Raw genomic sequence first — 17,403 nt, forward strand, 5'->3', positions numbered from 1 at the left:
CCCATGAGTGCAAACCCAAGTTGTGACTGTTAGAAAGTGCACCTGTGACCACTTTTACTAATTTATAACGGCTACAATACGTTCCAAATTCTATTCTTCACAAAAATAAATTTCAGTTTAGTTACAACTGGATCAATTCTTCCAATTCATAACGGTTGAGATTTGTTCTCGAAACTATTCTATAACTATTTTGCTTTGTTTTGTGTATGATCTACTAATACACGCATACTACAGTATACAGGAAATTTCTAATCGAAACAGTTACTAGACATTCTAAATTAATGGATGACTTACTAATAACTCAATATGCACCACGTTGCTGCAAAATTTTGCGTTTCTATGTTAACTTTCAGTCTTAACAGATTGGAAACTATTAAGCCTATTTCCTTACTTTTCATTAAATAGATACCTTGATATATTAATATACTAAAAATTTAAAAGAAACGTAAAATAAGATAATAAATACTTTCGACATAGGACTTGATTAACTGACATTGGTACCCTGTAAATGAAGAAAACTTATGACAGGTTCTGAGCCCTCGAATCTTTAAAACAACAGAGGAATAACATTCAGTCAAGTTTTTTGCAAAATAAGGATTTTATTACGTTATTTGATGTGTACCTAAACATTGATTTGTATATATTTGACGACAAATTATTAAAGGAAAGTTTTAATACCCTAAATTCGTATTTAAGAAATTAAAACATAAAGATCAATAAAACTATAATTAGTTAATAAATATAACTTTATTTAGAGATCTACTCCATTAATTTGAATATACCAACGATAGTAGGTTACACACAATTTGTTCAGATACCATCACTGAATAGTTCAATTTTAAACCTAATACATTGTACAAATTTATATAATACGAAAGGCACATTATTTTAATCCTTATGAATATTACTTGGATGCAAACGCGAGGTACAATACGCTCCAAGCGGGTGTCAGGCGATAATTTAATCAGTCTGGAAAAAAAAGAATTATTGTAATGCCTCAATGATATTATAGTAAAATATTTAAATTGATATATAAAAATTAATTAACAGGAAAGGAGGCTTTCTTTTATCGAAGAGAATTTTTTGGAGCTAATTGGCCCCAATCCGGGTTGAGGGCCCCAAGGCAGAGGAAGTATTACCCAGCAGTGGGAAATTTAAAGACTTACCTTCTTATGAACATAGTAAAATTTAAATAAAATTATAAAAAAAAACATAAAAAATTATTATCAAACAAAAACCCAAATATAACAGTTACCTTAACTTGGCTATTTTTGACGTCGCCATTTGCCGCATCGTGTGGAAAAAAATAACTTTTCTTTTTCTTGACATACGTAGCGTCAAGGTGATCTCTATAAAGATATATTTATAAATGAAATACATATTTTTTACCCAAATACAGTACAATTATAAAAAAAAAATGCAAAATCTAATTTTACCAAAACATCTAGAACCGCTTATTTCTACGATAAAGATTGCAAATCAACTATAGCCATAGTTCTGCAACGCTACAATCTAAATAAATAACTAATAAGCGTTTCAACTACGAATACTTCAGATTAATGGCGTGATCTATAAAATATGATACAAAGCCTTGCAGAACTATGCACTTACACAGAAAATTTAAATAGTTTCCCTCCTTTTAAAAATGTGCCAAATTCCAGATATGTTCTTATAAAATGTATATTTGTCGTTATGCCTTGAAATAGAAATAAATATTTAATATATCTGGTCTAGAATTATTGTCTGTATTTTATGGATTTCGTATAAAATAAACGATATATTTTTATAATTTCGTAAGAGCATAGTCCGCAAAACCGTATTTTAATCAATTAACCTCTCTCAATAAATATTTGCAGATGGATGATATCACGTTATATTTGGCAACGTCCATTCCGTACTGGAACACGCTGCTCGCGCAATACGAAGACATGGGAGCGACACAAGTGTTGTATAGTAATAGTGCTAACATCCATTTCTGCGTGCGACTCTCGGCTTGGGGCCGTCTCTCGGACAGTGGACGCAATGTACGCGGAATTTGAGTTTTGTCAGGTATTACTTTTATTCTATCCTCGTTTAATCTATTTGTTACTTGGTCCAATTCCTGTGACGTTTCAAAACTACACATTTTTGTGTGATTTATTGTACAATTTCAATTTATTAATAGTATTTTATTACATAGAATGTTGTTTACCGTTTGTCAAAGTAGGATGACGACGGAGTTGAATCTAATGAGTATTCCGTGCTAGATGGCTGAAACAATTTAAAATAAACACAATTATATGATGAAAATAACAAACATTATTATTATTGACTACAGTAAATATAAACTTCTACAATATTATAAGCAGGTAATTTTGTTTGTCTCTGAAATTAATGAAAAAAAAAAAAAAAACAGTGATAGAAAGCTACAATTGTAATATAATTTTCTTCATCAACAAACTGCACCAGTGCGAAATCGAGCGGGTCAGTCATCAGTCATATAAAATTAAATACCTACATAAAAATAATCAAAAACATAACTGTTCAGCAGCTTTTTTCTTCTTTTTGTTAACAAAATGTCAAATTTTTTTTCTGTTGTCAAGTTTCATTGTAAATATACATGTGTTTCCCTCGAATTTCCAATAACGATTATATCAATTATGATGACTCAATGCCGGGAAATGTCAAAGACTAGCAATTCGTGAAGATGTTATAGTGTAGGCGGGCGTGCGTAAACAACACATCGAACACGGGAGCGTAACAGAGAAGCAGAACTCACGTTATTCTCCTTGTCGTCGTCGGACGACAGGCGGCGGTTCTTGCAGAGCGCGGCCTGGCAGCGGCACGCCGAGCCACAGCCCAGCTCGGACTTGACGCAGCCGCACATCTTGGTGGAGCAGCTGCCGCGACACGTGCAGTGCGGCGCGCCGTCGCTGCCGCGCTTGGGCGCGCGCGCCGCGCTCGCGTCCGCCGCCTCCGCCGAGAAGTTCATCGTCAGGCGCGAGCGCTGCGCCTGCGCAGGCACACGCGGTCAGTGATAAGTAAGCAGGGTACCGTTCGTAGCGTCATTACAATCTTGGGCGATACAGTAGATTTAGAAGGACAAAGAGTATACAGAGGTTTTTTTTAAATGATGATTAAGTTCTTAATTTATCTGTACCAATATTAAATATAATTCTGAAAATATACTATATATTTGCTTATCATATTTTCGTATCCATTTAAATATTAGCTAACTATCTCTGTTACATTTAAAGCACTAAATTGAATGTCGCAAGTCATCCATTTAACAGCAACAAATCAATTACTTTCAAAACATTTCTTACCTGTATGCGCTTGAAAAGAGGGGTTGCCCTCCAATCGGGATCCTTATCTCTGTCTTCGAATTCATCATCTTCCTCATCAGTCGGTTCCACATATTCAACCTTCTTCACAGAATCCCCATTATTTTCTTTCTTACCCCGTTTCTTGGCTTTTTTACCCGCACTCCGTAATTCTTCTAGTTCATCTGCTAGTCTCTTCTGTAAATTAATTTTAAATTTAATTCACAATGTATTTACGAAAGCGTATTTTTTAAATTTATAAATAGAAACAATGATTGTTTGTCAACAATAATAAAAATAATATAATTATTGCATTAACTTACATTCTCCTGCTCAACTTGTTCAAGCCGATCCTGTTGGTACTGTATTACATTTTGTAGATTTTTGCATGCTTCACTTCTATCACCCCGGCCAATAACACCTCTTTGAAGGGCTACCAATGCACTTAGCTGTAACATTAAGTTATTATCATATTTATGTGGATGTATTATTGCGAAGTTAATATTGTAAATAACAATATTACGCTATATACATCCCTGCCGGGGGCATCACGCGCTTTTGAGGGGACAGTCAGGTGTTACCATATAACCTTTTCTGTACACCTGATATGATATGCAAAGTTTTATGATGATCGGGTAAGTAGTTAAAACGTTAAAGCGTCACGTAGTTAGGACAAATATAAAAAGACAATAATTATAAAATATTACATAAAAAAGAAGTTTGATACCAACCTTTTGTTCATTTTGCACCTTGATAGAGGAAAGTTGTTGTTCAAATTCAGTCTTACTATTCTCAAACTCTACCATTAACCTGTCGTAAGATTCTTTGATCTCTTCATATCTCGCTTGATAGCCCTTTTCGCTTTGGTTCTGTAGTTCTCGTTTAGCGTCGACTAGCAGTTCGAAGAGACATTTCAAGGCGACCTTAGCTTCTAACATCGATTGAATGTTATCCCACTGGGTGCGAGACTTGTTTTCTGTAAAATATAATTATATATTAAGTAATTTCTATCTATAGAAACCAGCGATATTATACTATCAAACAAATAGAAAAAAAACTCATCATAATTTGAATTAAACTTGTTATCGTAACTCACCCTGATCAGCGGTTAAGATCTTCTGTTGTAGGTCAGATATCTGAGCTTTCCGAAGAGCTAGATCATCTTCGAGTTCCGCAATTTTCTTCCTATTACTTTGATCATCGGTGCTGTTGCGTAGAGTTTCTATTTGCTCTGTTATCCATGCCCTGTGGATTAATGTTTTTCTTAAAACATCTGATGCAATTTTGCTCTGCAGGTATCTCGTGAGAATTTAAAACTAACCTGATATAGAGTGTACCAAAAGAATCTGATTTATTTTTAAGCTTAACTTTCAACAGTTAAGGGATATTATTATTATTATGGAATACAATGGGTCTCATGATTTTTTAAAACAAATAATTAAAAATTTTGCTATTTGTTTTTAACCACCTATTGATATCGTTATAACTATAACCGTCAATACATAGCCACCCACAGAATCCAAGGTTTTATGTCCCTTGTACCTTAAATTACATTAGCTATCTCATTATTCAAACAGACAAACAACATTGTAAACAATACTAATTTTGTAAATATTTAAACACATTTGTGTGGCATGCATACCTATACTCCATTAGTTCCTCGAGCGACTTCTCCGCCTCCACGATGCTGAGATGCACCTCCAACTCCTGCTCGATGTACTGCTGGACGGCGCCGGCCTTCACGCTGCCCTTTGCGTTGCGTTTCATAGCCGTTTGCTTCTGTCGATCCAACGCTTCCTAGAAAGACGAATACTATTTGACAAGTGACCAATCACTTTCCACTCCAAAGCTTACACAAATTAATTTAAAGTTAGGAAGTTTATATTTTCACAGAACAACTTTGGGAGCCTTGAAGAATAAATGATGACCAAACAAGCAAGGGTGATCGCGCTATTAATGAATCTTTGTAGTCATAGAACTGAAGACGCTGTTTAGTTTTTATTATATTACAAGTAAATTTTTACACTTTTGGCGGCGGAATACTTGATCATATTCGCATAATTTTTATGAAAGTCGATATCGTCGTACAAAAATTTCGCAACTATTTCTACAAATAAATAATGTATTAGAATGGTGTTATAGTTTTTTAGAACTAGAAACTAAAAATTAGTTGGACTATGAACATATAAAAAGACGCAAACCTTCAGTCTCTTGTTAACTGCGACCGCCTCCTCCATCTTCCTCTTGAGCACGTTCTGCTGCTTGGCGTGCAGCGACTCCATCTTGGCCATGGCGGTGGCTCGCTTGCGGTCCTCGTTGCGCAGGCGCAGCATAGCGCGCTCGTTGTCCAGCTTCCACTTGCGGAATTTCTCGCTCTCCTCACGCATTTGACGTATTATTTTTACCTAATAGAATAAAATATGTTTAGACTAAGAAAACTAAATAAATTTTTCATCGTGTTCCATACTTATAAAGAGATTTAAAATATATATATAAAATAATATGAAATGAGAGGAGGAGGAAAAATACGAGGTTTTATCATGAATACATAAAATGTTACGACAAAATACTATACACATATATATGCATACATTTTACACTCATATTCCTGGTACCTTTTATCGAGACAAGATCAAATAATCAAATAAATCTTGATCAGAAGTATCAAATTTACAGACCATGCACAACTTTGTTCTTACTTAAATGTTACAACAATACCTTAGTAGCTTTCATGGCCTGAAGTTCGGCGTTAAGCGAAGCTATCTTAGCCTCGTTCTTTTCCTTCATCTTGATGATATTGGCCTGCTGTTGGCATTTCTTCTTCAAGTCTGTTATTTCAGACTCTAAGGTCGATACCTTTGTGCGACGTTCTTCGTGTGATGGGTCTTTGGTCTACAAAATTTAATTTAATAATTATAAAATATTTTACAAGTATCAACAATTCTTTTAATTCAATTTTAACATAATATGAGATATTTGTTGATACAGAAGTGTTAGTACTGAAAACTGTAAATTTTAAGTTGTAATCATACTAACATACTAAAATTAAAGAGGGAATTGTTTTTTTTTTTTTGTAAACAGTCAAATAAATATTGTTTCTTACATTTTGCAATTGAAGCTGGTAGTTTTAATAATATTCAGAGTTATTTAAATTAACTTGAAAAAATACGCAGGTCGTGTTGTACGACGAATTTTAGACATATACCTTAGTCTGTTTCAATTGTTGCAAGAGTTCATCTCTCTCTTTCTCCAACTTAGATATCTTATCCTCATTCTCGCGCAGATTGTTGTGGCTGTCCAGCATCTCCTTGTTGTTGGCCAGAATAGCTTGGACTACGGACGCCTTAATAGCCATTGCACGATTCAACTCTTGCAATTCTTGGTTAAGTGCCACCTATAAAATTGTATAGAATGTATTTAAAAAAACATCAATAATTTCATCTCGGTAAAACTAAGCCTGCATTGTTGATCTAGTGGCTAGCTTGTAGCTAATTTGGACCAATTGGTCAAAAAGTTATTTTTCCGCCAAAAACAAAATTCACAATATTACATTTAGAAGTGCGATATATTTCCATGCCTCAAAAAGCAGGTAAAGCTTGTCTTGTCCCTTAACAGTTTTCGGTGATTTTGGACCACTCATATTATGAGAAAACAGGAATAGAGTGTGACCTGAGTACACCAACCCTGCTCAGTTTATTAGATTATCTATATTCCTTTGGCCATTGTGGCTGAACCATCATTAAAAATAAATGACATTTATATTTACATATACATATATTAATTGATACATTTTTTAAGTACCTGTCCCATTGCCCTCTTTTCTTCCTCCATGACAGCCTGGTCTTCATTCAATATGATCTCTTCGTCCATCTTCTCACCATCCACATCCTCTTTGACAAACGACAATTTAATCTCATGATCTATCAATTCCTCATTCGTCTTCAAATTAACTGATTGCAAGTCCTCTAACTTAGTTTTAATTTCTTTTAGATAATCAACCACAGTTGATTTATGTCCATTGTCATCTTGAGAAAAGTCTGTTGTGTTTATATTGTCTATAGTTTGATTACATTGTTCCGTCAATTCATTCAATTTACGTTCTATTTTCTCCTTAGCTGCTTCTGCTAAAAGTGCTTTTTCGCATAAATTCGTATTTTCTACCAACATGTTGCTTAAGTGTTCTGTGACTTGTTTGTGTTTCTTGAGCAGTTCAGCATACCTTGCCTTCTCTCTATCTAGCTGTTCTTGTAGTTGTTCATTGTTTTGTTCACTAATTGTAGGAAGCTTTCCAACTAATTGAAGTCGAAGTTCATTAACTAAGTTGTTTAACCTGTCAGTATAATTCAGTTATAAAGAAAACATTTACTCATACATAATATAGGATTCTGCATAAACACTTATTAGACACCATTGATACTGACAGTAAAATATAATGTTTAAAACAGACTCTCTTTTATAATATGGCAAACAAAATATTTGTTGGCAATATGTGCCATACATAAAGAGCTAACTCCACATATTTCTTTTATGATACATTTATTTTACTACACGCGTTTTACTTCATTTTGTCCAGCTAACGCATAGTTGATGTACTAGTAATTGTATGTGCCAGTTAACATATGCTCAGAAGCTAATTACCTGACGATCTCCGCGGCCTTCGCGTCCTGGTTGATAATGGGCTTGTTGCGGATGCGCCTCGCGCGGTCCGCGTAGCGCAGCGTGGACACCGTCTCGTCCAGGTTGTAGTCGGCCGGGCTCACACACGCGACCATCAACGTCAGCGAGTTACCGCCCAGACTGTCTATTGAAATGTAAATATTTATCAAGCCTTCGTTGCACTTATATATCTCTTACTAATGATTTGTTATTATTTTATTTAATAGGATGGCAGACATGGAATTAGTTAATTGTAACAAAAACATTTGTCACTTCATCTGCATTTGCAAATAAAAGTTAAGGTATTATATCACTAGTGCTTATATGGATACTGGCTCACTTAGGTTACAAGCTTATATCCATTAACTAGCAACAAGCCGGGCGGCTTCGCACGGGTGCAATTCTGATACTAAATATAGTACAGAATGTCTTACAACATTCACAACTTTTTTGTCATTTAACATTACAAACCACTATGTCCCTGCATTTTAAATCTGTAATATCTTCGAAAATATTCATTCAAATTACATGCTGCAAAGGGCCATATTGATCTATATTAAATGCACAATGTATTTAAGGAACTTAATTGTGTAAGGATAAATACTGTATTGCTTAAAATCGCTTCGAAAATAAGCCATTATATCTCGTGAAAAGTAAAGGTTAAAAAATGCTTATTGTGCGTAATCTCTAAGAGATAGACATAATTATACCATCGCGGACTTTTTGAAGACCTTTTAAAGGTGTACCATACTGTACTACAATGTGTTCATCTATCTCGTAGGATTCGGCCAGCGTTTGCAATGTAAACGCAAATAAATGTGTTTATTTACGACATCACTTTAGAAACCTCTAAAATTATCAGCTAAATATAGTTATAGTATATTGTGCATGTATTATACATACAAACCTTCTCCTTGAATCAATCTATCTATTAAAAGAAACCCGTTGTGTAATTTTAAAGATCTAAGCATACACAGGGACAGACAGCGGTAAGCGACTTTGTTTTATACTATGTAATGATACAAAATATTAATTATTATCATTTGAACAAAGAGCATCAACCAGTATGTTATCATTTATTTATTCCAAAGAAATAGGTGAAATATTGACTTAGATAGTTTTTGTGATTGAGTTAGTTAACTGTTAAAACCTCACCTTGTAATAATCTTGTAAGTTTGCTATCTCTATAGCTAATGAAGCTTCTGTTGGTGCCATCCCCAAGAGCAGATATAACATTTCCTAGTGCAAGTAACCCTTGGTTGATCTTAACACCTTCTTTCAAGCGCTCACCACTTGCCTTTGTCTTCTTAATTCGTTCTGAACCAGCAAGATCCACGAGATGGAACTTTGAAGTAGTAGCTATGTTTCTGAAACAAGAATATTGATAAGAATTCATTTTTGCTTCAATTAATGATTGTGAAAAAACGACAGTGTGAAGGTTGCCTAATAGTTGTTTAATGTTTTCTTTCAGAGCTCAGCTTACTTTATTCACAACATAAATGCAATGAATTCTAAGCACAAATTAGACGACGAATTTTTCTACGAACAGACAGAACACGTAGAAAGATCGCTTCTACGTGTTCTGTCTAGTAAACTATCTCAGCTCACAGGATTCGTGAGCCAATGAAAATATGTAAAATTATAAGTTGGCTAAGCTTCTCAAATAACAAGCATACTTATCACTCCTGCTCTCTTTAGCGATGACGATAGTGAAGACGGCATGACTCCTGCTGGAGGCCTGGTTCATGGCGGTGGAGCCGGTCACGCGGCCCGCCGACCCGCGCTCTAACACCGTCATCGTTTCCATTGTTGACGACACGGGAAGCTCAGTGATACCTAAAAAATAAAGAAAATTAATATTCTGTGCATAGTAAATTCTTAAGGAATTTTATTATTTGAATAGCATTCACTTCTTATATATTATTTTTAGGACAAATCTGATATATTCTGTGTGTCAGTATTACACTAATTTCTTATACTTGTAAGGTAGATATGTTTACTAAATAAATATTAATAAATACAATAAAATACCTGGTAAAATAACTCCTTTGTTAATATCCTCTCTTATTTCTATAATACTATGACCCCTCTCTTTTCCAGATAGTAAGTCATAACATTGTTCCTGATAAAGTTCCATGAAGGAAACATTCACTTTAAATATGAACTTATCTTCATGTGCCTCTATAAAGTCAAATATATCAGCCACAGCTTGAGGGATTACACCTACAAAATAGAAATGTAATATTTTAAATTCTACATGTTTTATTGCTATTTTGGTCTGCATTAATAGATGAATAGATGTAAAGAAATTCTTCATTTTGGATGGTTGCATAAGTGAAATGACCCAACAATATATGGAAAAGCAGTACACCAAGCAGATTGGTGGGTAGACATGTGCAGGTCACATTTGTTTTTCTGCACCACCGAGGATAAGATAAATAATTATAAACACAAATTAAGTACATGATAAATTACTAAATTTTAAACCCTGTCTTGAATCACTTATGCTTTAAAATAATAACACAGTAACTAACTAAAGGAGAAACATGTTTTAAATAAATAATAATACCTAGTTTAGTAAAGTCACCATCCGATCCTGAATAATTTGTGCCCATTGTGTATGTTTTGCCAGAACCAGTCTGTCCATAGGCCAGTATTGTCACATTATAACCTGAAATCAATGACAATAATGAGATTATTTAAAAAATATCAATATCATAAATGTGAAAGTAACTTTGTATGTGTGTCTGTTACGCTTTTAAACCACTGAAAATGTGATGAAATTTTATGTAAAGCAAGCTTGAACCTCAAGAAAGGAAAAAGGCTGCCAAGGGACTAGAACATGCAGACCAACCCCTATAATGAGACTGAAGCCACAAATGATAACATTATATAAAAAACCCTAAAAAAAATATTGAACATGTATAAATCTTCTGTATATGTAAATGGAAGGAGTATTAAGAGTCTAAACAATTGGATGGAACGATTTTGATTAAATTGTTTATTTGATGATTCAGATTGGCCAATAAGTGGCACTACGATCAGAAAGTAAATCAAACTCCTATTTTACTCAGATGAAGTCAGCATGGGCAACTAACTGCCACTATAATGCTATTTATTATAAAAATGTTACAAGAAATATGTTTTTGTTGCTTTTTAAAATTACCAAACAATATTTTTATGTTACTAGTATTAATATTAGAAATACAAAATGAACTATATAACATGATGAATAAAGAGATAACAAACCTTTCACCTATTATGCTTACAAAATCTTATATGGAATAATAAAATTATATGATGTTAAATTTCTATGTGCACTTGGTGAGATTTAAGTATAATATCAATGGAGATTTTGTTATTCAACTTTAGCAAACATTTCCTTATTGCGATATATGCTAGTTCCATTTTGGGACTGAATTTTATAGAAAGACTTACCGTCTAAATTATACATAATACAAAAATATTGCTCTTTGTTTATTTAAATAACTATATGTTACATATTTCTATTGTTATAAATGTTAATTTCTTAGGATAATAATATAATGTTGCTGAACTCTTTCTTTTGTGTAATAAATACGTAATTGTTAATGTGTTTCATTTACTTATATGGCATACCTTGAAACAGCTTCCCAATAAGGCATTTAACTGCAGTATCATAAAATTCCTGTTGCGTGATATGTTGAGGGAACACATAGTTGTATGTGAAAGCTAGGTCTTTGATCTGCACCTGTTGTTCTCCAGATACAACGTCAATGCATTCGTCACACCCTCTCTCAGTCTCTGTTCGCATCAAAGGCCTAATTCTTAGCGCAACTTGCACCGTATCAATGGTACCTTTATTGGTCTCCCCGTCAACCATTTTGGATAAATTTTAACGTCCCTCAGCTTGTTTTAATTAGGCCACTGTTTCACAGGCTCATATATTATTCATATCCTTATTATAACCATTAGGGAAACTGACAAGATTTTTGTTTAGCCACTACTAGTTTTTTCTTTCTGGCCAGAGTGAAAACGTCTGCTGCAAAAAGGATTGTATTAATTTTCTGACGTATTAACTTCTGAAAGGTAATTTTTAAACGAAACATGTAATACTCACCATCAGTGACTGACAATAACAAATTTATTGTTTGTACTTAAAATTACAGAACTTTTGGAACTAAATTAATTTATATTTTATAAATTTATAAATAACGCTACAGAAAAAATATAGCATCACGATCACAACATATACCAAAACTTTCAAATTACAACGGCTAGCGGTTGGGCTAACCAACGACATATTCAAATTTTGTGTTGCCATTAGTAATTTATCATTTAATTTGATGGATGATTGATTATCATCATTTGTATTATTAATAATCGCATAAAATATAGTTCAATAAATGGTAAATTATATTTATTTTAAGTTAATTAAAGTACTCGGTAAATATTCTTATTTTATATTTTTTATTTTAACCAAATAGTAAGAACCCAGACACTACATAATCTTCGAATTGTCAAAAAATTATGACATCGTTTTTGTTGTAAAACCATGAAAAAACGAGCGAAAATTGTAAAGAAGCTTACGAGTATTTATTTTTTTGATTTCTATTCTTACAAGAAGTGTTACTGAGACAAGCATAACTTTAATATTGAAGTTATTCATGTGATTGACCTTTATATTATTTATTTAAGTGATGTATCGTATTTAGACTTGCTATACGTGAAAAAACTTGTCATGCCACCCAAGACTCGGACAAATAAAGCTGGAAAAGCTTTAAAGGAGAACACATGCGTATTTAATACTAAAAGGGTGCGAAAATCGGATAAAGTGATAAAACCTCCTCGAAGGCCTTTAGCTGATAAAACTAACTCTGCATCGGACGACAATGCTTCTATACTCACTGCCGAAAAACAGCCTGTAAGTGTAAAAGTTACTTCAATTAAAAGATCACAAAGTAAAACTGAACTTAATTCTGAGAGACCACGTCGAGAGAGACGACTACCTAAACGATTTAAAGAAAATAATATATTGAGCAATGTATCAACAAATGCCATTTCCCAATCAAACCAAGGCACCTTAGAATTAAGTAAAACTTCCCCTATTAGAAAGGCACCGAATCAAGTTAAAAAGATACCAGTTGTCGTATTATCTCCATTGAAAACACCAATCAGAGTACTTGATACAAGTTTATTTAAAAATCGTCCAAAAAGAATTTGTAGGCTACCCAGTAAATTCGATGATCATTCCATTAGTCCGAACAAGTTTATACCCGTCCAGCCTATTAATGCTAGTACTCCTTTAGCTAATAAAACAAAACAAGTTACTAAAGTATTAGCTAAGAATACCACAAGTGTAAAGAATAAATCACCACTTAACCAATCAAATGAAACACAAAAACCGAAGACTTTAAAAGATTTTTTTAATAAAAAACCAACAGCAGACTCTAATAACAATGCAAAGAATGCAAAGCAAAAGAGAGAAAAACCTCAACCTTCTCTGAAAAAATCACCTCTTCTATCAAAGACAAAACAAACCAGTCATAATACTGGTAAGAATAACTCATTGAGAATTTTAGGAGATAATAAAAAAACACTCAAAAGAGATTCTAGCAAACTTGATATTTATGAATTTACATATGATCCCCAAGAAGAACCACCTCCAGCTAAGAAAAAAAAGAAAAAAACTGTTGCCAAGAAGCCAACAAAGCCCAAAATTACCATTAAAAGTAATTATGACAAGAATTTAGCTAAAGCCCTTGCCACTTTAAAAAATAATGTTTCCTCAAAACCCTGCACTGTAACATCAGTTGCACAATTAAATTCAACAAAACCCTGTGTTGATCATAACAATCAAATTATCATCAATAACATAGTGCCTAACACAGTCACAGATACTGAAGAGAGTATTGTTAATGAGAAAAATTATATTTCTGTTAGAGTAGAGGACATTGCTATGGATATGCATCCTGAAGATGATTTTAATCTTGATTACTCACCCGTAAACTCGCCTGCACAACAAATTCCTGCAGAGCCTATTAATAAAAATGAAAGTGTCAATGTACCTAATGTCAATGACCCCCTTAACTTACAAGATGATATCAGTTTCTTTGATGAACAACCTGCTGCAAGCAGTAGTATGAATGTAACAATAAGACATCCATTAGCTAGCCCATGGAGAGTGGAATTTGGTAATTTACCTATAAAATGGCAGGTAAACACTTATGTTAAGCCCAATATGACACCGGCTGTGGAAAGCTCCTTTATCAACTTCAATGATACAAAAAAGAAATATGTCTACACAGGTATGGTGGCAGAAGCAAATCAATCACTGCCTGAAATTGTTCCAAGTACTCCAAACTTGAGGCAAACTAGCATTATTTCTTTTATTAAAGAAGTTGTAGAAAAGAGTGCAAATAAGAAGAAAAAGTCCAAATCAACATCGGTGAAAGCCAATTCCTTGTTTGAAGATGTAACAAATACATCCATAGCTACACCTAATCAAAAGAAACAGCCTGTTGTGAATGCTTTCGAATTATCAAAAGCAAATAGCCTAACTCCCAATAAAGAGAATTCACTTGCCAAGAGTAATAATTCCAGTAGTACATCTAATGAAACAGAGAGTTCAGATGTTCAAGACAATGATAAAAATGCTGAGACTCCGAAAGACAAGAAAAAAAAGACAGATAAAAATCTAACATACTTTGGTTTCAATGAAAGTGAAGATCAAGAGAATATTTCCCCTAAAAAGAAAATTAAAGCTAGGTCTTTGAGATCACGAACAAGGGGAATTTTACAAGAACTAAATACTCAAAAGGGTCCTATGAGGGCAATAATACCAGTTGCCGCTAAATCTAAGCCAATTCAAAGTTCTGATGTTGTAAATAAAATGTTTGATACAATGAAGTCGGCAACAGAACCACCAGTTTTTCCAGAAGTGGCTGTTGATTGTAACATTGAAAGCACTAATGTAGTGGAGCCAGTTTTGCCTGATAATTTGGAGAATGAAGACTCAGAATCAGTACATTTGTTTGAAGATATAGAATTTATACATCACCAGAAGGTAATAAAACATCTTTACTTATATACTTTTTTACATATTTAACCATTTTTGCAAAAGAAAAACATAATACTTGATGGAGATTACAAATTTTTAATGAGTTACACATAAATAGTGCATAATTGTATATGTTTTTTAATAATGACTACAATATAAAATATTTGTTTCTATATTAATACCTTAAAACTTTAGTCAAACTTCAGGAATCTTTGAATTCTGAAATTGATCAAATAATAACATTTATCAGTCAAATACATACCAGTCAATTTTATTTTAACAATTGTTTCAGGCAAATCGCAAAAGTTATGGTAAATCAAAGAAGGTTGCATTTAACAAATCATCTACAATGGATAACAACAGTGATCCCTTATGTGATATTGACCAAGCTTCGAGTGATGAAAATTTGGATGACCTGTCATTTAGGTTACCATCTATGAAACCTAAGAAGGTTATTAAAAAGAAGAAAACGAACAAACAGAAATTGTCTAAGAAAGAGGTAGTATATCTGGTTATATGTAATCAATCACATATATGTTTAGCATTTGACCTAATTTGATAAAATTAATCTTATTTTTTTAATATCCTTGGTTTGGTTGTTATTACATCAGCCAAAGCGAATATAAGAAATACACTCAATTTTGCAAAATTTATCACTCAAATTAATCACTACATATAAAACAAAGAGGCTTACTTACCACATTAGTTTGTCTGTGTGTCTGCCACACTGCCTAAATGAGATAAATTCAAAAACTACCTAATGGATTTTTATATGATTTTCTGAGAAATGTTTAGGCATTTAATTGTGTGTAAATTAATATTTTCTGTAAATTTGTTTAAAAAGACTATGATTATTAAAGATGTCAGAAAAAACTAATGTTATATGTATGTGTGAAACTATGTAGGTTTGTTACCTCATAACAATGGAAGCATCATTAAATAAGTACTGACTCTCAACCTAGTCATGTATTAATTAAACTGCTTTGTTGATCTAGTGGTTACATCTACAGCCAAGATCCCAAGGGTCCTGCTAAGTTATCCCCTGGGTTCAAACCCCAGGTTAGTCCTATAAAATAAGGTTAAGTTTTTCTGTCTAAAAATTCTAAGTAACAGCTGTAATCTGGTAGTTGTAAGCCTGGAGCTGCACCTCCCCGCCTCTCTCCTCAACTCATTCCAGTCATGTCAAATTTACTATCATATCAAACTATGAGAGTGCACCTGTGTCTGCGGACACAATTGTGCACTATGATATGTCCTGGGTATTTGGCTAGTTGGTCCGTCAGTACGACATCATTATTCTCGTCATTAATTATTTAAAAAGTAAAATATAGAAATATTAAATTTAAGTGGAAAGGTAATGAGTTTTTAATTGCAATAACTCCAGATAAAAGATTAATTAAGAATGAAAGAAGATTTTTTTATATAAATATACATACCACTTTTATACATACATGGTGTTCTAATTCTATATTTTTTTTATTAATTTATTATTTTAACAATTTCAGGAAAAAGAAGTTGAAGCCTGGGCAGCTGGTTTTAACTCAATGTGTGAAGACATTGATGAGTTCGATTTGGTAGTTGAATAAGGATATTCATTTGAAATTATTATTAAGATTATGTTTGATAATTTTATTATTTGCATTAAATATTTTGTTTATTTCATAGTGAAAGTGCAATAATGGCACAAGATAGTTTGAAATAGAAATTCCCCTCAAATTGAACCATAGAGTCACTGGTGATTTTTTTTAAATATATATATTAAACATATTGGTGAAAATAAGCATTTTTTAGTCTGTGTCTGCCTGCTTGAACTTTGTCACTATTTTCTGATCCAGAGTAGGCAGGTTACCGAATTGGATTCCTGACTAGAAAATATATTTTAAAATATATTATATGATGAAATATTAGAGTATTTTTAAATGATAATTTATAAAAATCACCATATGACGCATTATGTAAAGAATGTATAAACTTTGAATCAATGCTTAATAAGTAATAAAAACACAAATGTAAATTAATAGTGCCTTAAATTATTGATATATTTTAAAGTTGTCATCTTACATTTAATCAAGAGAATCAACTTATGCAATTATGAAAATAGAATATAAATAATTTAAAATAAATTACAGTTCTAACACACATTTACATAAATCACGCTTATTAAGCATGTTGAAAATATTAAAAATCTTGAATGAACATTCGAAATTCAAAATAATATGTGCCATTAAGTAAAATTAAAAATATGCTGCCATTTTTTAATGTAATTCATAGAACAAAATCGTGACAACGGGTCTTTAACTTATATTTTGTGTCATTACTTAATTTAATCTAATCGTAATTATGAATATTATATATTTTTTAATTTAATCAATATTTTGGACGCGGGAACAACGTCTTAATATCTCA

The 17,403-nt window shown here is 32.8% G+C and overlaps 2 protein-coding genes across 3 annotated transcripts; one reads left to right on the top strand and one right to left on the bottom strand.

Annotated features, from left to right (window-relative positions):
* Positions 1 to 728: 728 nt before the first annotated feature.
* LOC113396092 (chromosome-associated kinesin KIF4) lies at positions 729 to 12,225 on the bottom strand. Of its 2 annotated transcripts, XM_064217896.1 has the most exons (21): positions 12,058 to 12,225; positions 11,577 to 11,979; positions 10,528 to 10,629; positions 9,990 to 10,181; positions 9,635 to 9,794; positions 9,114 to 9,325; positions 7,941 to 8,103; positions 7,104 to 7,632; positions 6,508 to 6,696; positions 6,021 to 6,194; positions 5,504 to 5,707; positions 4,945 to 5,099; positions 4,399 to 4,547; positions 4,034 to 4,278; positions 3,626 to 3,751; positions 3,306 to 3,500; positions 2,759 to 2,992; positions 2,192 to 2,250; positions 1,835 to 2,117; positions 1,256 to 1,349; positions 729 to 969 (listed from the first exon to the last, which is right to left on the bottom strand). In XM_064217896.1, the coding sequence occupies exons 2-20, from the start codon at positions 11,818 to 11,820 to the stop codon at positions 1,338 to 1,340; spliced, it is 3,627 nt and encodes a 1,208-aa protein (XP_064073966.1). In that variant the 5' UTR covers positions 11,821 to 11,979; positions 12,058 to 12,225; the 3' UTR covers positions 729 to 969; positions 1,256 to 1,337. The 2 variants fall into 2 exon arrangements, with proteins under 2 accessions (XP_064073966.1, XP_026489661.1); XM_026633876.2 differs by lacking the exon at positions 1,835 to 2,117 and having other exon boundaries at positions 12,058 to 12,223.
* Positions 12,226 to 12,464: 239 nt separating this feature from the next.
* Positions 12,465 to 17,095, top strand: LOC113396078 (uncharacterized). Its single transcript, XM_026633861.2, has 3 exons — positions 12,465 to 15,003; positions 15,290 to 15,496; positions 16,503 to 17,095. The coding sequence occupies exons 1-3, from the start codon at positions 12,679 to 12,681 to the stop codon at positions 16,581 to 16,583; spliced, it is 2,613 nt and encodes an 870-aa protein (XP_026489646.2). The 5' UTR covers positions 12,465 to 12,678; the 3' UTR covers positions 16,584 to 17,095.
* Positions 17,096 to 17,403: the final 308 nt, after the last annotated feature.

Source organism: Vanessa tameamea, chromosome 19, assembly GCF_037043105.1.
Source record: "Vanessa tameamea isolate UH-Manoa-2023 chromosome 19, ilVanTame1 primary haplotype, whole genome shotgun sequence".
Taxonomy (NCBI): domain Eukaryota; kingdom Metazoa; phylum Arthropoda; class Insecta; order Lepidoptera; family Nymphalidae; genus Vanessa; species Vanessa tameamea.

What these genes read in the sequence shown, in the direction of transcription:
- LOC113396078 (XM_026633861.2), top strand. Translation starts at nt 12,679, where the DNA reads ATGCCACCCAAGACTCGGACAAATAAAGCTGGAAAAGCTTTAAAGGAG. An exon ending in AATTTATACATCACCAGAAG is followed by an intron (nt 15,004 to 15,289) that starts GTAATAAAACAT and finishes CAATTGTTTCAG; the next exon opens with GCAAATCGCAAAAGTTATGG. An exon ending in AGAAATTGTCTAAGAAAGAG is followed by an intron (nt 15,497 to 16,502) that starts GTAGTATATCTG and finishes TAACAATTTCAG; the next exon opens with GAAAAAGAAGTTGAAGCCTG.
- LOC113396092 (XM_064217896.1), bottom strand. Translation starts at nt 11,820, where the DNA reads ATGGTTGACGGGGAGACCAATAAAGGTACCATTGATACGGTGCAAGTT. An exon ending in TATTGGGAAGCTGTTTCAAG is followed by an intron (nt 10,630 to 11,576) that starts GTATGCCATATA and finishes CATTGATTTCAG; the next exon opens with GTTATAATGTGACAATACTG. An exon ending in AACAAGTTGAGCAGGAGAAT is followed by an intron (nt 3,501 to 3,625) that starts GTAAGTTAATGC and finishes ATTAATTTACAG; the next exon opens with AAGAGACTAGCAGATGAACT.